Here is a 22,541-nt window from a genome sequence, read left to right as displayed (position 1 = left end):
CACCACATCCTACTAATTCTCTGACCGCTGATGACTTCGCCACATTTTTTACTGACAAATTTGCAAGCATCAGCAGCCAGTTCTCTACACATAACACTCACAGCCACTCTCTTCCAACATCCCATCCTGAGGTCTCCAAAGGGCTTCTTTCTAACCATCCTTCCTCCTGTCCATTTGACCCTATCCCCTCACATCTTATGCAAGCTGCCTCTCCATCAATTTTACCCACAATCGTCACACACATTATCAAAACATCTCTCACAGCAGGAAACTTTCCCAATACAGCAGGCTCGAGGAACCCCACTGCTCAAAAAACCAACACATAACCCAACAGTAGTAGTTATCAGTAGTGATAACTACAGACCAGTATCTCTCCTACCTTTCCTATCTAAAACTATTGAGAGGGTCGCATTGAAGCTGCTTTTCTCACACAGATCAACCTACTCGACATATATCATTCTGGCTTCAAAAAGGACACTCAACCGAGACTGCCCTCTTGTCAGTAGCTAAAACCCTGTGGCTGGCAGAGCTAACTCCAAATCATTCATCCTCACCCTCCTTGACTTGTCTGCTACATTCACAGTGACACAGTGAACCACAAGATTATAATGTCCACCCTCTCTGACCTGGGCAGTACAGATACTGTGCTTGGATGGGTTAAATCACACCTCATTGGCAGATCTTTCTAGGTCTCCTGGAGAGGAGAGGTGTCCAAGTCACACCAGCTGACCACTGGTGTTCCTCAAGGATCAGTGCTTCCTCTTCTCACTATACACAACATCACTCAAAACACTTTGACTCTGGCCTTCAGGACAGCCAATGGAAACACACCCACTTCAATTCACTTCTCCAGGTCTATTCTCCAACTCGTTATCTGTGATTTATGAACAAGCGGTGAATGGTGTTCGCATCATAAAGAGGTTCAAAGTCTATTTCATGATCTTTCACTTTCTCTGTTCCACTTTGGTGGAATGCGCTTACAACATCCACACGATCTGCTGGTACCATCTGCTGAAAACACATCGGTTCCATGAGCAAGAAGCAATCTTCACTAACTGAACTTAACACATACTATTGAACTTAACTTGCACTTACTGTACACACACTAAAAAATACTTCTGTATCTTTCTTCTGTGCTAGCGCATATACTACTCCAGCCACCTTGAGAGCATGGCAGTACAACACTGCAGATGTTGTTGAACTTTGAATGGCAAATTACTTGCTATGTTCCTCATTTGTAAGTCCTCGTTTGGATAAAAGTCTGCTAAATGACTAAATGTAAACATCTTCAACTTAAAATTGTATTTTGTTTCATCTTTGGCCTATATCCAGTACACCACTGAGCTGGGAAATTTGACTTATGTTGCCATTGTTGTGCCTACAACTCATGCATATTGGTTTTGAAATAGTAATTACATCACTTGTAGCTTCCCTAGAGACTGTGCTTTGAGGTCTCACCACAAACTACCAAATGTCATGGAATGCCTAATCCTGGTGCTCCAAAAAATGTTTGATCCATGAACCACTAAGAGGCTGGCTATGTGAGTCAAGAAGACCACAAAAAAAAAATCATAACCATCTGCTGAAATTTGATGGAGAGTTTATGGAGTTCTGTTCATGCCAATCTTCAAATGAGACTGACCCATGAACAACTCGTAAACATTTATTGCCCCTTTTTATAATTTGTTTTTAATGCATTTATAGCACAATATTGGTTTGAATAGACTAGTAAAACATATAATTGAGCCAACTTTTAATAGGCTAATTATTTACAGCACAGCTTGAAAAAGCAGGCCCTTGTTTTGATTGTGCTAAGAACCCATTGTGCTAAGAACCCATTTACAATGTTTTGCTCTCTGTCGGAGGGGCGGAGTGCACCTTAATTGAGGTAACTGGGTACTGACATCAGAAGTTTCTGGGGGAACTCTAGAATAATTAAGGGGGGGGGGAGCAAATATTCTGATTATCATTATATATTTCACTGTAAAACCACTATAAAAATCGACGGTAGGTAAGGAAAAAGTAGAACATTTGCATTGGGTTACGGCCTCGCCTCGGTGGCGTGACATGAAAAATCGTGTACTGTCTCTTTAATACTGCGCTATTGTTATTGGTCAACGATCATCCGGATACTGTGTGCGCTTGTGCAGGTTCATCTATTCCACGGGCGATTATTATAAGGCCTATAATTTATTGCACCCACGTTGAGGCAAGCAGCAATGTGTTGAATTTTATTATTATTATAATTTTTTTTTAAATTAATGCTTAATTGACGCGTCACCTACAAACAACAAAATAAATAAAGAATAAAGATGGCTGAATTACCGATGGGGAAAGGGGTGTCCGCAGGAAAAATAGCAAGCAATGTACAGAAAAAGATTATCAGGGCTCAGGAAAAGGTAAGACATTTTAGTCATTATATGTAAATACTTCATCATGGTTTTCAGTGCTGTCATCAGAGATATCAGTGTTATTACAGCACGATCAGACATTACGGGCCGTCGGTCTATCGTCTTATTGTATACGGTTGTGCAAAGAGTCAAATATGTCTAATCAAGTGGCTCATCCACATATCGAATAGCAAACACCCCAGTTCACCAGAATGCATTGATTCGCCTGTTATTGATAAGCAATTGATTTGATGCATTAGCAGATTTGAAAAGATGCGCGAGCTCGCTGCTTATTTGATTGCAGCGAAATGGTGGAGCTACAGAAACAAGCAGAAAGCTGCGCGTTTTACATACCACAATGGTCAAGTCTAAATGTATTTTAGGCTTAAAGCAATCCAAATTATTATTATTTTTTCTTGCCTCTGAACTTTTGCACTGAGCAACTGAGTAAGAATGAATTGATCGCAGCTGATCCTTCACTACATTTTCAAATGATGCTGCGGCATGACAGCAATACGCGTCACATTATGTTTCTTGGAATAGCCCACAATTTGTTCAGCTGCCCTTATTTCCATCACGCACTTTGTCATAAGTGGCTTTTAAATCTCTCGACTGAATAAAAACTAATATTAGGAGGACTCATATTAAGAGGGATTGTTCAACCAGTAATGAAAATTATGTCATAATTATTCATTACTCACTCTCGTGTTGTTTTAAACCCGTAAGGCTTTCTTTATTTCTTTGAACAAGAAAGGAGATTACGGTAGATTGGTACAGTAACACTTTACTAGAAGGTTCCATTCATTAACATTAGTAAATGCATTAGGTAATAGGACCAAACAATGAACAATTTATATTTTTACTGCATTTGTAATCTTTGTTAATGTTAGTTCATAAAATACAACTGTTCATTGTTAAGTGTTACTAATGCTAACTTATGCAACTTTAGATTTGTAAAAATATTAGTAGGCCTATATGTTGAAATAACATTAACTAAGATGCTGTATGTATTAATCGTTGTTAGCTCATGTTAAATAATGCTGTTAACTGTCACCATTCATTTTCAATGAAATTGTTGTCCATTATTCTGCCTAACTAACTAAATAACTAACAATATTTGGTTCATCAGTTTATGATAAAAACAAAAACAAACAAACAATAAAACGTTCCAGAAATGTTAAGGATTTGTTTGACAAAAATAACCAAATCGTAGACTAATGTTAGGAGAACGTTTTGTGTTTGTTGGGATAACATTTCCTTTGGTGTTCCACGTATGAAAGAAAGTCATGTGGTGAGAAACTAAGGACAGAATATTCATTTTTGTGTGATTAACACTTAAAGGTCACATATTTGGGTAACTCAATGCATTATTTAGCAACCATATGCAGATTAAAAGGATAGTTCACCCAAAATGTTTAATTTTCTCATCATTTACTCAAACTCATGTCATTCCAGATGTGTATGAATTTCTTTCTTCTGCAGAACACAAATTAAGATTTTTAGAAAAATATTTCAGCTCTGTAGGTCCATACAATGCAAGTAAATAGTGACCAGAACTTTGAACCCCCCCAAAAGTACATAAAGCAGCATAAAAGTAATCCATAAGACTCCAGTGGTTAAATTCTTCAGAAGCGATATGATAGGTGTGGGTGAGAAACTGATTACAACTAAAGTCATTTTTTACTATAAAATTCTCCACTTTTACTTCCATATTCTTCTTTTGTGTTTTGGCGATTCACATTCTACATGCATATCGCCACCTACTGGTCAGTCTAATCAGAGGTGTATATTTACAGTAAAAAAGGACATAAATATTGGTCTGTTTCTCACCCACACCTATCGTATTACTTCTGAACACATGGATTAAACCACTGGAGTCTTATGGATTTCTTTTATACTGACTTTATGTGATTTTTGGAGATTCAAAATTCTGGCTACCATTTACTTGCAATGTATGGAGTCCTACAGAGCTTAAATATTCTTCTAAAAATATTCATTTGTTTTCTACAGAAGAAAGGAAATCATACACATCTGGTATTTTGACATGAGGGTGAGTTAATGATGAGCGAAATAAGAAATTATTCATTTTTGGGTGAACTATCCCTTTAAGGATATGAGATATAAATAAAGAAGGTGTCTTATTTATTTTACAGGAATACTTTACAGCATACAGTACTAGTACAATTTGAGATTAATACTGCCCTGCAACTGCTTGCCAAGTGCCAAATAAATTAGAAACCATCTACTGTAAATTCTGGCTATTAATTGGGTTTTTCAAGTCAACCTTTCAAAAACAGCCTGTGTGCACTGCTAAACAAACAGACTGGAGAAATATCAAGCCATGTATTTTTTATTCACAATACTGGACGAATATATGCAATAATCTGAATGTCTTCCATTAGGTTCTCCAAAAGCTTGGCAAAGCCGATGAGACTAAAGATCTGGCATTTGAAGATTGTGTAATCAACTTTAACAAACAGCTGGTGAGTAATTTTCATTTTGTTTCTTAATAAATGTTTCCCTGTTTTGAAGCAATATAAGCATTGAAGACCCTTTACTGTTTTACTGTTCATGCCATTGGTGTCAATTTGGACTCTTTCTTGTGTGCTCATGTAGGTGGAGGGCACCAAACTGCAGAGAGACCTTCGAGCCTATTTGTCTGCTGTGAAAGGTGAGATTATTAATTAGCTAAAATATGCACATAAATACAGTATATATATGAATTGCATTTAAAGCAATAGTTCACCCCAAAATTCTAAATTCTTTAATTATTTACTCACCCTCATGCCATTCCAGATGTGTATGACTTTCTTCTTCTGAACACAAATGAAGATTTTTAGAAGAATATTTCAGCTCTGCAGGTCCATACAATGCAAGTGAATGGTGACCAGAAATCAGAAGGTCCAAATATCAAATAAAGTCAGCATAAAAGTAATCAAAACAACTCCAGTGATTTAATCAATGTCTTCTGAAGCAATTCAATCGATTTTGGGTGAGAACAAACCAAAATGCAACTCTTTTTCCACTGTACATCTTGAGTCTCTAGGCACTATCATGATGTCAAGCTCAATTACACTTCCTAGTGCTTGACGCATGCGCTGAGCACTAGATGGCGCAATAGGAAGTGTAATCAAGCTTGAAATCATAATTGCCAAGAAGACTGCAGTCAAGATTTATATTGAAAAAGGAATTTTATCGTGGTCTATTTTCACACAAAACAGATTGGATTGCTTCAGAAGACATTGATTAATGCACTGGAGTAATATGGATTACTTTTATGTTTCCTTTATGTGATATTTGGACCTTCTGAGATCTGATCATCATTCACTTGCATTGTTTGGGCCTACATATTTTATATTTTAGAAATATATTTTTCTAAAAATCTTCATTTGTGTTCTTCAGAAGAAAGAAAGTCACACACATCTGGGATGCCATGAGGGTGAGTAAATGTTGACAGAATTTTAATTTTTGGATGAACTATCCCTTTAAAAAAATGTCGTTATTTACATGCTTTATAGTTTTCCTCTTCACTTGCTGATACCTTCCTCTTGATTTCCCTCAGCAATGCATGAGTCTTCTAGACGTGTCTACGAGTGCCTGGATGACATGTATGAGACTGATTGGTATGGCAGAAAGGATATGGACTCCATCTGTGAGGTTATAGTTTGATTCATACAGTATGTCATTATCAGAGAATAATGTGCTTTACTGTCTCAGAATACTTCAGGACTAAATGGAAGCCACCATTGTCCAAATCTGCACCTAAAAGAATGAAAAAACAAATATTGCATACCAGAAGATTTGGTTTCCCTGAAAGATAAAAGCTTTGTTAAAAAAAGAATGTTCTTTCTTTCTTTCTTTCTTTCTTTTCCAATGAGGCTCATTTTAGTCTCTTGAAGAATTATATTGAATCCCATTACTGGACTCGAAGTGCAAATATGAAGTGTCATATACAGTTTTTCTCTATCCCATCTCTTTGATTTTAATTCAACCCCATCTGTCATGTTATCATGCTTTAATTACCAAAATATATACATGTCCATCATTTTCTCATCATTTTTATTGCTTTTTTCTTTGAAAGTAATGTTTGTAATGCATTATAGGAGTGGGCAAACAGATGGGAGGCAATTCAAGTGGTTTTAATTTAAAGTAATTACAACAAAGCACAATTCAAGTAGTAGAGACACTTGATCTAGAATTAGCTTCCATCCTTCATAGTTGTACAACATTAAGGATTCAGCTGCTTTATAGTTAGATGTTTGTCTGTACATGTGTAGGTTTGCAATTTAATTTCTTTATAACTGTTATGTACCATCGTGATCTGTAGTCTCTAATGTTGTATGTGTATAACAGGACTTAGATCTCCTCTGGACAGACTTCCATCAAAAACTGGTGGATCATGCACTTATATCCATGGACACTTACCTGGGCCAGTTCCCTGACATCAAGGTACTGAGATCACATGATCAGATTGAAAGCGTTGACAATATTACATGCTATGATCCTCCTATTTAATATCTGTATAATTGTTTGCAGGGCCGTATTGCAAAGCGTGACAGGAAGCTGGTGGATTTCGACAGTGCCCGACACAATTTTGCAGCGGTAAACAAAGGCAAGAAAAAGGATGGGATCAAGATCACCAAGGTAAACACTGGACAGAAAACTTTCATTTTCAAGAATTGTCTAATGCCATATGATTTCTTGCCGTCGTTGTCTTTTCATGTAGTTTTTTATTTGACTCTGTAGTCAGTGCATATGTATGCATGTGTGAGTGTTATATATTTTTCATGGTCTCCCTTGTTCTGTATGTAGCCTGCTTCTCTGCTGGAGAGGGCTGCTCCAGGCTGGGCTCAGGGGATCCTGTCAGCCCATAATGTGGCACAGACCAGCCTCTCCAGGAGTCAGGTGACAAACTCTGTTAACTGAGTTCTAACTGGCAAGAATTTTGATTAAAAAAAATATATATCCTTGCTCCTTTGGGGCCAAAATTATGTTTCATCATGTATCATTCATCATGTTTGTGTAGTGCTATTTAGGTAAATTGGTTTGTGTTTATAGGCAGAGGAAGAGTTGGACAGGGCACAGAAGGTGTTTGAAGAAATCAATATAGATTTGCAAGAGGAACTGCCATCACTGTGGAACAGGTGTAGTTTTATATAATACTTGTGAATTTACAATATGGAGACTGAGACTTCTTGATTTTGCGCAGCATTGCACATTTTTATGGTAATGGCATATTCACAAGATACACATTTAGTGTGCAACTCAGGACAAACATACACCACAACCGAAAATAGGTGTATCAACTACTCATCCATTCATTACAATCCCGAAATTCCTTCACAAATTCATGCACAGGAGAGTTGATCGGTGCAATGGGTGCATGTCAAAAAACAACATAAAAGAAAGTGCTCTCACCTTTTTATGTGCTTAATCTTCATTGCATATTCAGGGAACAATATAATATTTATGATGTTGATATTGCTGATTAAGCTCATATATATACACCGATCAGCCACAACATTAAAACCACCTGCCTAATATTGTGTAGGTCCCCCTCATGCCACCAAAACTGTGCCAACCCGCATCTCAGAATAGTATTTTGAGATGATATTCTTCTCACCACAATAGTACAGAGCAGTTATCTGAGTTACTGTAGACTTTTGTCAGTTTGAACCAGTCTGGCCATTCTCTGTTGACCTCTCTCATCAACAAGGCGTTACCATCTGCAGAACTGCCGCTCACTGGATGTTGTTTTTTTTGGAACCATTCTGAGTAAATTATAGAGACTGTGTGAAAATCCCAAGAGATCAGCAGTTACAGAAATACTCAAACCAGCCCATCTGGCACCAACTTAAGACTTGAAAACTTTTTAACTCTAAATCTGTCACGGTATTTAATCCTATGTCTCTTCCTTGTCTCGTGCCTTGTTCTTAGTGTGTGTTGTGTGGGTGCGTGAATGTGTGGGCGTGTTGTTTGTACCATGATTAGCGCTCTGCCGCAATCACTCCTCTCACCAGCTGTTACTCATTCCCATTCCCTTTAAATTCTCACCACTCTCTCATCTCCTTGTCAGATCGTTGTTTGTGATGTCCGGTGTTGTTCGCTCTTCAGAGTTCCAGTCCAGTTCTCTCGTTGTCCCTGTTTCAGTGTCCTGTTTGCTGTTACCCGGATTCGCCGTGTCTGTTCAACACTTCTCTTCACTCTTCTCACCACGATCATCTGACCATTGGAGACTCTGCGCCACTAGACCATCACCCCGGACTTTTCCCCTATCTTCTCAATTTGACTGTCAATAAACTAATTGTCAACTTGCAACTTGCTTCCTAGCTTCATTACGTCACAGAACGATCTGACCACAAGATGGAAGCAGCGAGTAACAATTCAGACAGCCTAGAAGAATTCGTGGATGAACAGCAGACTTCAGTATGGAGAACCAGGAGAAGAATCTCAATGACACGGCTCAGGCTGTCCAGGCTCTAGTGGCGCAGGTGTCCGGACTCACCCAGCAAATTCAACTTCTGCGAGCTCCCACTGCGCCACCCAGCACCGCTGATTCCTCAACCACCACCAGCTCCTCCCAGTCGGAGCCCCGCCTACCGGTTCCAGAGCTATATTCAGGTGAACCTAATTTTTGCCGAGCTTTTCTAACACGATGCTCAATGCATTTTTCTTTACAACCCAGAACATTCTGTGATGAAAGAACCAAGGTCGCTTTTGTCCTGACGCTACTTTCTGGGAGAGCTGCCCTTGGGGAACGGGCGTGTGGGAGAATCAAGATGAATGCTGCACCTCTTTTCAAGCACTCTCCGCGGAGATGAAGCGAAGCTTTCGACCGTGCTGTCTCCGTAGAGAGGCAGCCAGAGTGCTGGTCGACTTAGCGCCAGGGGAGAGATCTGTATCAGACTTTTCTATCGAAGTTCCGACGCTAGCGCGGAGAGCCAATGGAACGAGGAGGCGAGTGGGACATGTTCCTGCATGGGCTGGCTGATCGCGCCCAAAAGGAGATATACGCCATGGATCTCCCCACCAAGCTAAACGATTTGATCGCCTTGGCGCTTAGAGTGGACGCTAAGGTTATCCAGAATGGAACAGCGTAGTACAAACCAACCGCCTCTTGAGAGGATTAGGCGGTCAATGTTCTGGAGGCGGGACGCTGCTCAGCCCCGGCTCTGTGATCCCGAGCCCATGCAGGTGGGTCGAGCCCGCTTTCCCGGAGGAGAAGGAAAGGCGGAGATCCCAGGGACTGTGTTTGTACTGTGGTGGTGCTGGACATTTTGCCTACAACTGTCCTTTAAAAGGATCCGCCTGATAGCAAGTATGAGGCTACTATCGGGTGGGATCTCCACGAGAAGACCTCATCCACATCTACCCTCCTTCCGTAAGTCTTCAATGGTCTAATCACCGCCACGACTGTCGAGCACTTCTGGATTCTGGGGTCAAGGAAATTTCATGGACTACACTTTTGCACTCAACCACCAAGTCCCCTCAAGTCTCTCACTCACCGGATCGCTGTTCACGCCTCAATGGCCAGAAACTTCCCACCATTTCCCTAGCCACTGAAGACATCACTCTGCCACGCCAGGCAATCACACCGAGACCATCTCCTTCTACATACTGGACACTCCTCTTGCCCCCATCGTCCTTGGTCATCCCTGGCTCACCCATCACAACCCTAAAGTGGACTGGCAGTCTAAGTCTGTGTCAGCGTGGAGCACTCAATGTCATAAGTCTTGTCTTGTTTCTGCCTGTTCGCCTGTTTTTGTCCCTGTTTTTCAGGAAGAGGCGGTGGATTTATCTAACGTGCCCGCGGAGTACCTGGACCTGAAGGAGGTGTTCAGTAAGTCTCGGGCGCTTCTCTCCTCCACATCGCCCCTATGACTGTGCCATAGAGTTATTGCCAGGTACATCTCCGCCTAAGGGCAAGTTATATTCACTCTCGATTCCAGAGAGGGAGGCTATGGAGAAATATATTTCTGATTCTCTAGCTAATGGATTCATCCGCCCTTCCTCTTCAGCCGGGGCGGATTCTTTTTGTGGGGAAGAAGGATGGATCTCTGCGACCTTGCATTGATTATCGGGTTGAACAACATCACGGTAAAGAATACTTATCCTCTACCGCTGATGTCTTCAGCTTTTGAGAGGTTGCAGGAGCATCCATCTTCACTGAAATTGGATTTACGTAATGCTTATCATTTGGTCCGCGATCAGGGAGGGGGATGAATGGAAAACCGCTTTTAACACCCCCAGGGGCACTTTGAATACTTGGTCATGCCGCTCGGCTTGTCCAACTCCCCAGCGGTCTTCCAGGCACTCGCCAATGACGTGCTGCGAGACATGGTTGATCAGTTCATATATGTTTACCTGGATGACATATTGATTTTTTCTTCTTCTCTCCAGGAACATGTGCAGCACGTCCGCTAGTGCTTCAGAGATTGCTAGAGAATGGGCTTTTGTCAAGGCGAGAAATGCGCTTTTCATGCACAGTCTGTTCCTTTCTTAGGGTACATCGTGTCGGTTGAGGGAATGCGCATGGATCCTGAGAAGATCAAGGCTGTGGTAGATTGGCCAAGTCCAGAGTCTCGTAAGGCCCTACTGAGATTCCTGGGGTTCGCCAATTTCTACCGGCGCTTCATTCGCAATTTCAGTCAACTAGCCACACCTCTGACCGCCCTGACCTCCCCAGAACAACGCTCAGGTGGTCAGACGCAGCTGAGGCTGCGCTTGCCAAACTGAAAGGTTGCTTTGTTTCAGCCCCCATCCTGATAACCCCTGATCCATCACGCCAGTTCGTGGTGGAGGTCGATGCATCAGAGGTGGGGGTAGGCGTAGTGCTATCCCAGCTGCTCTCCTTCAGACGACAAGATACACCCTTGCGCTGCTTTTTTCTCATCGCTTGTCCTCGGCCGAACGTAATTATGACATTGGTAACAGAGAGTTGTTGGCAGTCAAGTTAGCTTTGGAGGAATGGCTCACTGGTTGGAGGGTTCGGGGTACCTTTTATCGCCTGGACCGATCACAAGAATTTGGAATATATTCGCGACAGCTAAAAGATTAAACTCCAGGCAGGCTCGGTGGGCTCTTTTTTCGGTCGCTTTGATTTTACTCTCTCGCATCGCCCGGTTCCAAGAACATCAAACCCGATTCTTTATCACGTATTTTTGATCACTCCGAACGCTCGCCTACTCCTCGAAAGTGCATTTTACCAGAGACTCTATTCATCTCTACACTCACATGGGAGATCGAATCGAAGGTCAAGACGGCCTTAGAAGGGGTAACGCTCGCTCGGTGCCCACCGAACCGCTTGTTTGTGCCGGAGGGGTTACGGTCCAGCGTTATTCAGTGGGGACATTGTTCTAATGTGGCTTGTCATCCAGGAGTTAATCGAACTAAGTTTTTAGTCAAGCAACGATTCTGGTGGCCTTTGATGGTTCGTGACGCTCACAGTTTTGTTTTGGCTTGCTCAGTCTGCGCCACTGGTAAGAGTTCCAATCGACCCCCAGACGGGTTACTTCAACCGCTGCCGGTGCCATCGAGACCCTGGTCCCATATCGCTCTAGATTTTATCACCGCCTCCCACCCTCACAGGGACACACGGTAGTTTTAACCGTGGTGGACCGGTTCTCAGGCTGCCCACTTCATTCCCTTGCCCAAATTACCCTCTGCCAAGGAGACAGCGGTGATTGTCATTGACCACGCCTTTCGCTACATGGCCTCCCGACAGATGTGGTCTCTGACAGAGGACCCCAATTTGTGTCCAAATTTTGGCGAGAATTTTGTAAATTACTGGGAGCGACTGTTAGTCTGTCCTCAGGGTTTCATCCCCAGAGCAATGGTCAATCTGAGCGAGCCAACCAGGATCTGGAGAGAACGCTACGATGTTTGGTATCCAAGAATCCTTCCTCATGGAGTCAGCAACTGTCTTTTGTTGAGTACGCCCACAACACGCTACCAGTATCATCCACGGGCCTATCTCCGCTTGAGTGTAGTGTAGGTTACCAGCCACCTATTTTTCCTAGTCTGGAATCCGAAGTCGCGGTCCCTCCGCCACGCCTTCGTCCAGAGGTGTCACCGCGACTTGGACTAGGGCCCGGAGACTCTACTCCAAGTGGGGTCACGCACCAAGGCCAAAGCTGATCGCCACCGGTCTAGGCCTCCCGTGATACGCCGTTGGTCAAAAAGTGTGGCTTTCTACTAAGAACATTCCTCTACGCTCCGTGATCTAATAAACTTGCACCTAAATTTATTGGCCCGTTCGCTGTCACCAAGATCGTTAGTCCGGTGGCAGTCCGCCTCAACCTTCCTCCAGCGTACAGGAGAATTCACCCCGTATTTCATGTATCCAAAATAAAACCCGCCTTTTATTCCCGCGATTAACTCGCCGGTTCGGTTCCCCCGCCGACTCGTAGACGGGAACCTACTTATTCGGTCAACCGTATTCTGGACTCAAGACGGAGGGGACGCGGATTTCAGTACCTGGTGGACTGGGAAGGTTACGGTCCGGAGGAGAGAGGTTGGGTACCGCCAGAGACATTCTGGATCACTCCCTTATCGATGACTACAATCGGCAGGTAGGGAGCCTGGGAACGCCAGGAGGCGCTCCTAGGGGAGGGGTACTGTCACGGTATTTAATCCTATGTCTCTTCCTTGTCTCGTGCCTTGTTCTTAGTGTGTGTTGTGTGGGTGCGTGAATGTGTGGGCGTGTTGTTTGTACCATGATTAGCGCTCTGCCGCAATCACTCCTCTCACCAGCTGTTACTCATTCCCATTCCCTTTAAATTCTCACCACTCTCTCATCTCCTTGTCAGATCGTTGTTTGTGATGTCCGGTGTTGTTCGCTCTTCAGAGTTCCAGTCCAGTTCTCTCGTTGTCCCTGTTTCGTGTCCTGTTTGCTGTTACCCGGATTCGCCGTGTCTGTTCAACACTTCTCTTCACTCTTCTCACCACGATCATCTGACCATTGGAGACTCTGCGCCACTAGACCATCACCCCGGACTTTTCCCCTATCTTCTCAATTTGACTGTCAATAAACTAATTGTCAACTTGCAACTTGCTTCCTAGCTTCATTACGTCACAAAATCATGCTTCTGGTCAGCAGTGGTAGCCATGTGTGGCATAATTGCATTGGCATGTGAGGCTCGCAAGAACTGATGCACGTGAGACACAGCAAGAAGAGCAGCCTGGAAGACCTCGGTTCAGATACCACATTGAAACCTGCAACTAATTTGCATAATCAGTAGACAAGCACAATTCTAAGGTTGCATTTTACTCCACTGATAATTAGGTTTGGGTTTGGGTTGGAGGTACAGTTGATAAAACATGCTTTCCTATTTGCTGTGTTACTGCCTGTACAGCTGAAATCAACTCGCTTCACAACTCAATTTTGGCACCCCTCTGTGGATACTAAACCCGTAAAATGGAGATCACACTTGCCCATATGCTCAAAAACAATGACTGATTTGGCCACTGGGGGCAGTGTTTCGAATTTCGTTAAGCACAGACCAATTTCAGCCAAAGAAAATTGTACTGTTCCCGATTTCACTGTGAAATCAGTCTGCAACACCTAAGAAATTTGTGGAAAATGTGTGTATCCTTTATGGTCAGAACCTCAGTAATAATTAATAAGTACTGATAATTTCACAGACATTCCTCCATAAACAAAAGCAGAATATAATGTTTACTTGCTACAAAGTGCCTCAAATATGATTCTGAATACCTTTCAAAGATTCAATGCCATGAACTTCACAAACTTTGGCAAATTCAGTGATTAGTTCCTCCGTGTAAACATTTACCTTGTGAAAATGAGTTAAAAACCTTTGCAATCACATATTTTGTAGATTTTGTGTTCAATATGCATCAGACGGGCCATTAGACTGGAACTGTATCTTCTGTCGCTTTATAGATTTCTGAAATAGTCTCTGCTCTCTTCCAGTCGTGTTGGCTTTTATGTGAACACATTCCAGAGTGTGGCTGGTCTTGAAGAGAAGTTCCACAGAGAAATGGGCAAAGTAAGGAGTCCAATGCAATGCTATTACTGTAAACGATAGCTTGTTGATAGATGTTTTGTATAAAGATTAAATATTCTCCTAGCTAAAAGAATGAAAATATATTGCTGATAGTAAAATAGGAAGGAACTAACTAAAATGAAAGTAGTCATGTGGTCCATTTTTATATTTTTCTTACAGATTAATCAGAATCTGAATGATACGCTGGAGAAGTTAGAAAATCAAGATATGTCCAGGTCAGTCACATTTATATGAACAATGTACAAGCATACATTTTCAGTAATATTTAGTCTAACTCTAAACTGTGTTTACTGTACATTTAAAACTATTAGTATAGTATAATTTCACTACACATAAAAATAAATGAATAAATGAACAAACCCCAACACCACTCTCACAGAAATACAGGTAGCCAAAGGGTGAGGACATCAGCAGCCCAGAAGAGGTAACAGCAGTAGCCCTGCAGCGCTCCGTGTGTTTGAGGGTTTGTGTGTGTGTGTGTGTGCACGCATGTGCTTGTGTGTGCCTCTGCATTCCCTCCTGAAGCTTCTGCGCACCTTCAAGTGCTGCCAACTTAGACAAGGTTTTGTCTTGTGCAATATGGAATCTTTGTCTATGCCATCTACGGCCCTGAGCCTATAGGTGCTACACATTAGTAACTAACCAGCAATAGTTTTGCATTCTGCCATTGTGCGTTTTAGATGATTCGTTCACTGTCTGTTTGTGTTCACTGCATGAGTAAGAAATCAGTTTCCCCAGGAAGCAATTGTGTCTGGGTCTGCATGAATAATTATTATTTATTGTTTGCACTATCCTCAATGTAGTCATGATACAATTTTTGCTTGGATATATAACAGTTTCTGGTACACACCGGTCATTTTAGACTAAGGCTTGCAGTGCGAAGCGTTGTTGCTTGGATTTTGCCTACTTTATGGCCATGTTACTGTACTGAGATCAGTATCTGTACTTTATGCTTCAGTGACAGACCGCAAGATGCCAATCACACTTTGAGTCCAGGTGCACAGCCGGACATTCCAAAATCACCATCTAAGGTAATGTATGTGTTTAGAAATCACTGGTGTTATAGTAACACCTTAAAGTAACAGTCAGTGTTCCCTCTCATTTTTGTTTTTTGCTGAGCAATCTAGACCCCCCTCTTTGAGAGTGTTTCGGTGTTTCATTTTGGTCTGAACAGGAGCAACATCAGCAGTGCGAGGTGTACATGCAGCTCAGTGGGAGCATTGGTTGCAGGATACAATAACTGTGCTGACACCACTAAACAAAAATACAGCGATTTCTCATCACTGTCTGTGTGAACATCAATGCAAACTATGTTAGCAAACTCTAAAACATATTTCTATTTTATGTCTGTTTCCAGCTACGGCCTACTGTTCCACCACCTCCTAAAGTTACTCCATCAAAGGACCTGAAGCAGGAGAGCATTATCAATCTCTTTGGTGAGGCTGCCACTCCAAATATCAGTGTCACCTCGCCAACACAGGTCAGCAGGATTTTCTTCTTTTTTCCCCCTCATGTCCAGGCCAGTGCTGCTAAATATTAAGATACCATGTGTTCATAACACTGACTGCCCTGGTACATTGTAATGGCTTCCTCTCAAATTGTTTTGCTGATAGACACACATTTTTCTCAAATGTGGTCTTAGGGTAACTCGTACATCACAGTCCAGAGAAAGTGTGTGTGCTGTTAAACAGCAGCCGGCTATAGGGATAGTTCACCCAAAAATGAATCATTTACTCACCCTCATGCCATCCCAGATGTGTGTGACTTTCTTTCTTCTGCAGAACACAAATTAAGATTTTTAGAAAAATATCTCAGCTCTGTAGGTCCATACAATCAAGTGAATGGTGGCGAACTTTAAAGCTCCAAAAATCACATTAAGCCAGCATAAAAGTAATCCATACGATTCCAGTGGATAAATCCATGTAATCAGAAGCGATATGATAGGTGTGAGCTAGAAACAGATCAATATTTCAGTCCTTTTTTTTTTACAAAGAATTCTCCTCCGTGCCCAAAAACAAAAGAAGAAGAATTTGGAAGTGAAAGTAAAGGTGGAGATTTATAGTAAAACGGCTTTAATATTGACTTGTTTCTCACCCACACTAATCATATAGCTTCTGAAGATATAGATTTAACCACTGAAGTCTTACAGATTACTTTTATGCTGCCTTTATAAGCTTTTGGAGCTTAAACCTTTTGGTCACAATTCACTTACATTTTATGGACCTACAGAGCTAAGATATTCTTCTAAAAATCTTTGTTTGTAATCGATATGTTTGTGTGTAAAACTAATTACTAATTAAATCTTTATTGACTTTAACAAATCGCTTCCTGTAAACACAGAATGCCTCACGTCGCTGTCGTGTGATGACATCACTTTGGCGCGTTCACGCAAGAATTTCGAAGTTCCACTCTGAACGTACTTCACATGAGAGTCAATTCAAACAACTACAGAGAGCTGGCAGAAGTGCCGATTTAAAGTTAAAAGCTTTTTAATTAGCAATTTCAATTAGCAAAATCGATTAACTTCAGAAGACATTTCTTAATCGACTGGAGTCGTGGGGATTACTTTGATGCTGCTTAATTATGCTTTTTGGACAGACAAAAATTGGTGTTGCATTGGATGAAATTAAAAACCTGGGATACTTTCCTAAAAATCTTAAATCCTGTTCTGATGAAGAAAGAAAGGTTATATACATCTTGGATGGCCTGAGGGTGAGTAAATTATCAGCAAATTTGCATTTTTGGGTGAACTATTCCTTTAACTAAACATTGCCAGATGCTAATACATTTCTGGTGCCCATTAACTTGCTGCCCATGAAACACTTACCGAATGAAAAAACAACATTATTGTTCTTCTCTTTTTGTGTCAGTATGATGCTCCAGCCACTGCTAATCTGCTGGACATGGACCTGGATTCACTTCAAGCTGCCACCACCCCAGCACAGGTCTGTCACAACTAAAGCATAATTAAAGCAATTCAAGAATTTACAGAATAATTACTGTACAGTACAGTAAAAAATGACAGTGTATTTATATTCATAGAAATGGAATATCATTGTAGAATACCTCTTAGTCAAATGGACAAATCTAGTTTGCCAGTCATTAATTATTCTTAATCTGCTTTTTGGCAGACATGGGATTCATGGGGGGTGAGTGTCCTTTTAAATGTCTAGTCTGCACTGATGGAAATCACCTTTCCTTTGTAATTCAAGTGGATTCTCAAGCTGTTTTAAATTGTTTTGCTAATTCTGAAAGACATTCTTTTATATCTTCGGCGGATAATAGCCATGTTATTCCAACTTATTGATGGGCAGAGAAAACAAGTCCAAATAGTCCGAGAAATCAATCTCCCTTTGTCATGCTGTTGCAAAAAAAAAAACAAAGAAGCTATTCCATAAAAGTTCCTCTCACTACAAAGCTGTCCTGCGTAAGCTGTAACGTTTGTAAATGTCTGTCTGTCTTGCTTTAGCACTAACTGTCCATGATATTAATGTTGCATGATGTTCACATCCTCCACTATAGTATAGGTCAACACTGTGTGTAGAAATGCTCATCTGTGTTTTACACTCTTTCTGGCTCCTCATTCTTCCTCCACTTCGAATGATCCTTGGTCATGCTTTCCCCCACCATACCCCTCACTGCCCTACTTACCCCATTCCCCTGCCACATGTAGCAAGCAGAAAAGGAAGCTGATGTTCCCCAGACATGGGACGATGATGGTACCCAGCCTGTGGGCTCTAGCTGGGGTGATGAAGGTACTCAGGCTACCTGGGATGATGATGGTAGCCAACCTGTGCATGCTCCGGCCGCATACCCCTCCTGGGATGATGATGGCTCTCATCCTGTGCAAGTGAATGACAATGATTCTGCCCAGCAGGCCCAGGGGTGGGACGATGATGGGGCTCAGGTACAATTTTCATAGAGCTAGATAAGAGGAGCAAACGTGCACTTGACTGAGGGCACACTCCTATGGACACAACTAAATGGATGCACGAAGATGCTTAGAATGCCTATTGGGAGAATGCTTATGGCAGTGGCAGTAGCATTAGTTGTAGTTGTAGTATAGCTGGGGATAATTAGCACTTTTTTGTTCTCTCTTTCAATTCTTGACTATCTTGTTATATTTCACCCTCTTATTCCTCAATCTATTTCCTATTTATCTCCCAATCTTTACTTTTTACAGGCCACAGAAAGTGCAGCTGCTACAGAAGTTGAAGCTGCAACAGGAGCTGTAACTGTAAGTGTCTTCCTTATGTTCAGATGTGAAATGGTACAATTTTAATTTTAAATACTGGAACAGTTAGAATCCAAAACAGTCAGCCACCAAATCTAAACCAAGAAAGGACAAAGCAGGGAAAATCCAGGCAAGAGACAACACAAATATATATATAATGCCTTTGCAGGGCACTTTAAAGGGAAAACAATTATGATACTTTAGGGTCATTCCAAAAAATTACAGTACAGAATGACTGATATCTTGGGTCCTCACACATTTCAACCCTCTGAAAATGTTCAGCAAAATCTTAGAATGGGATATGTCATAGGGATGATCACATTTGGATTGAAAGCACCCTGCTCAGAATATGTATTTAGGCTAGGGCTCCCTCTAGCAGACTGGAGGAGCAGCTACACACTTGGAACTGGTGGGTGTAGGTGATCAGACCTACAGATCGTAAGGTAGAGTTAGGGTCTCTTCAGACTGACATACACATGGCCACACTTGCATTTTCTTGTTCTGATGCTTGTTCTGATATGAGTACCTCATATATTACATAATACGTATGTACAGTACACATTTCCAAATATGTGTTTCTGTTGTGATATTTTCATTTATATTTAAAATCCAGACAGCAGAAGCAACCATTGAGAGCCCAGAGAGTGTAGAGATGCCGGAAGCCTTCCTGTTCAAAGTGAGTGCAAAAATATGCTTTAATTTAACTTAAGACTTTTTTTTTTCTTGGTCTGTTAATCACAATTTTAAGCAAAAGAAGTGAGCCAGAGATGTATTTGTATGAATATAGGTGAAAGCAATGCATGACTATGCTGCCAATGACTCTGATGAGTTGGAATTGAAGGCAGGAGATGTGGTGTTGGTGGTGTCCTTTGATCATCCAGATGAGCAGGTTAGTAGAATTGTCCTTTTTTTGACCATTATTAACCCAAAGGATCTCAGTAGTGTTATATACCATTTTACAGAAACTCTAAATCAAGCTAAAGTTCTATAAACTAATGTACAATACTATAATATTAGTTCTTCTTGTAAAAGTCCAAACTGGTTCCTTTTGTTAACCGATTGGCATAGCTAAAAGTTGCAGTTTTCATTTCTGTGCCGCTAGCGGCACCGGACAGATTTGCAAAAAGGAATGTTTCCAAACAGGTTTCCCAAACACCCCCCTTGTCTTCCTTTGTTCAACAAACATGTTGTCCTGCCCCCAAAACCAAGCCATTGGTTGAGCCAATAATACTACATTGGCCTGCTTGAACAAACAGAGGAAAAATTAACTTTTTTTTAAATCAACCTACAATTAATTTACTTATAATTTTCTATGAACATTTGACTGCAATTGGAAAAAGTATTCTAAAATAAAATACAAAATTACACAGCAGATTTAATTAAATTAAATGTTTTTTTTTATGGCAGAATTCAAAGAAGTTAGTAAATGAAAGTTATTGTGCTGTATCAAATAAATGAAGGTAGCATGGTGTGTTTGCAGGATGATGGGTGGTTGATGGGAGTAAAAGAATCAGACTGGATTGAGTCTAAAAATCATGGGAAGAAAGGAGTCTTTCCGGAAAATTTCACCCAGAGGATGTGAGAGCCTGAACATCAGCCTGATCTGTGACACTTCAGCCCTTAGCCAATCTCTATTACTCTCTATTACTCACATTCTGAACTTTCCTTGAAATTGCAAATATGGAAAAACTGTCCTACACCAACAAATCAGATATACACCCACAGGCAATCTGTTGGGTAAGTCTGTGAAAGTTGTTTGTATTGTTGACAGGTTAGTATTTGTATTGTTTTGGGTGTCCTCACATTGGCTCGAATTTGTCATGGTGTAAGGACTGTATGAAATTGGATAAACCTCTTCTTTGACAAAAGAAATGTGGCATTCTGTTACATTGTCTTGCATTTTTTAATAGAGGTAAAGCTGTTTCACCTTCCAGTGAGTTACGTACCCAAAGTTAGGAAATAGTCCAGTTCTTTGCTTTAAATGTTTTTAGACTAGATGCTATTAACCATGTTCCATTTTGTGTAGAAAACTTTTGAAGTCATATCCCTCAATCACATATCCAATACCTAAAAGATGAGCTCACAAAATGTTGAGGAAACTGCTAATCCATGTGGTCTAATACTGAGTACTGTTTAAGCTGTATGATATTGCTTAAAGTTCACCCGAAAATGAAAACTCTCATAATTTACTCACCCTCATGTCATCCCAGATGTGTGTGACTTTCATTCTTCTTCAGAACACATGAAGATTTTTTGAAGAATATTTCAGCTCTGTAGGTCCAAACAATGCAAGTGAATGGTTGCCAAAATTTTGAAGCTCCAAAAAGCACATAAAGGCAACATAAAAGTAATCCATATGACTCCAGGTGTTAAATACATTTTTCAGAAGCGATATCATTGGTGTGGGTGAGAAATAGATACAAATTTAAGTACTTTTTGTTACTATAAATCTCCACTCTCCTTTTTTTTTTGGCATTCTTTGTGCATATCGTCACCTGCTGTTTTCGGCTGGTAAAATGTGGAGAGCTGAGTCATTTTCCTATCTACCGAGCTGTCTTCTGTGGAAATGGAATATGACTAATCAGCGTCAAAGATCTTCCAGCACCATTTTTCCTGCATGATTAAATCAGTAACAAAAAAAGTAAAAAGTAAACTGACTAATATAGTTAGAGTATATTGTACTTCTTATTATGCACTTGTTCCTTAACACACAGTATGCAGTCAATGTGCACATTGTGAGGATGACATATTTAACCCCGGACTCTTGCTCAGGTTAAATTTTAATGAACCTGCGTGCTGTGTCTGAACCTCAGCTTTACTGTATACACAATATTACTGGCCACAGCCATTTTTTCTCTGTGATTATAATTGTAATTCACTGTGCAACTCAAGTCATGTACAAATAATGTGTCTGCCTGTCATTCAGTAAAATAGGGTTTGTATTCTGTGAAGGAGAACTACTGTCAAATGCTCTTTGTTGTTAACATGTAATGCAATAATGTCTGCACAAATCTTTATTTCTTTATCAAATGTATCCACAAATGTGTGTCAGAGATATTGGGATTTGAAAAAAGGGGTGGATATTAATGCTCACAAATGTGAGTTGTATTATGGTGCAAAACTAAAAAGTGATTCAGAAAATGCATAATATGTATTCCGTCCTCTTACCCTGTATTTATAGTTTTATTTTTGTATATTGTGAGACAAATGAGAGTCTATGTGCCATGAACTCTGGCTCACAATTGGGGGTCTTACCTTGGTCTTTTCATGTTGCAATCATAACCTACCAACAACCACACAGCAACAAGAGCAGAGCTTGTTTATAAGTACTATTTATTAGGAAAATGTTACAGCGATATTGTTTTATCAGTCAATTGTTTCTCTGAATGAGAACTTGCCACACTTCACCAGTTTTGAAGCACGCAAGTGTGCGTTTGTCTGCACGCATGGTTTTTGTATTCTTTACTGGGAAATCAATGTGATCTGTATAGAGACTGATCACTGAGTTATCTAAGCTGCCAATGCATCTTTATTAAGCTCTCGTGCAAGCTCTTGATTAAATTGAGAAGACACTTCCTCCGCCTATACTTAAGCGCAGTTACAAGGTTTGCTAGTGTTGTTGCATTTGTAGCTGTGAACATTGTGTAATTTTGTTGAGTTCAGTCACTAATGATTTTCTGAGCATATCTATATCTGTGGTTAGTGTGAATATGAAAGGAGTAATGCTAAAATCCTTGAGCAGTGTGTCAGTGCGTATTAACTTGTTGTTTTATTGCTGAGGGGGACTGGGAGACCAGGGCCACTTTATGCTATTATAAGCCATGAGTGCAGTCATTCTGCAGACCTGTATCCTGCTGACTCAACAATGCTAATAAACATGGATTTAATGAT

General features: G+C 40.9%; 1 protein-coding gene across 4 annotated transcripts; it reads left to right on the top strand.

The window, feature by feature from the left end:
- The first annotated feature begins 2,125 nt into the window (after positions 1 to 2,125).
- Positions 2,126 to 22,536, top strand: LOC127659358 (myc box-dependent-interacting protein 1-like). 4 transcript variants are annotated; one of them, XM_052149142.1, is made up of 20 exons: positions 2,126 to 2,399; positions 4,793 to 4,873; positions 5,007 to 5,061; positions 5,953 to 6,047; positions 6,744 to 6,839; positions 6,927 to 7,034; positions 7,203 to 7,295; positions 7,449 to 7,534; positions 14,323 to 14,398; positions 14,576 to 14,631; positions 14,796 to 14,840; positions 15,375 to 15,447; positions 15,774 to 15,896; positions 17,287 to 17,361; positions 17,548 to 17,565; positions 18,090 to 18,323; positions 18,600 to 18,653; positions 19,264 to 19,326; positions 19,438 to 19,539; positions 20,131 to 22,536. In XM_052149142.1, the coding sequence occupies exons 1-20, from the start codon at positions 2,313 to 2,315 to the stop codon at positions 20,230 to 20,232; spliced, it is 1,722 nt and encodes a 573-aa protein (XP_052005102.1). In that variant the 5' UTR covers positions 2,126 to 2,312; the 3' UTR covers positions 20,233 to 22,536. The 4 variants fall into 4 exon arrangements, with proteins under 4 accessions (XP_052005102.1, XP_052005103.1, XP_052005104.1 ...); XM_052149143.1 differs by lacking the exon at positions 17,548 to 17,565; XM_052149144.1 differs by lacking the exon at positions 18,090 to 18,323.
- The last annotated feature ends 5 nt before the right edge of the window (positions 22,537 to 22,541 follow it).

The sequence above is a fragment of the Xyrauchen texanus genome, chromosome 18 (genome assembly GCF_025860055.1).
Source record: "Xyrauchen texanus isolate HMW12.3.18 chromosome 18, RBS_HiC_50CHRs, whole genome shotgun sequence".
Taxonomy (NCBI): domain Eukaryota; kingdom Metazoa; phylum Chordata; class Actinopteri; order Cypriniformes; family Catostomidae; genus Xyrauchen; species Xyrauchen texanus.
The sequence above is the reverse complement of the archived record's forward strand: the minus strand, read 5'-3'. Positions and strand labels throughout refer to the sequence as shown.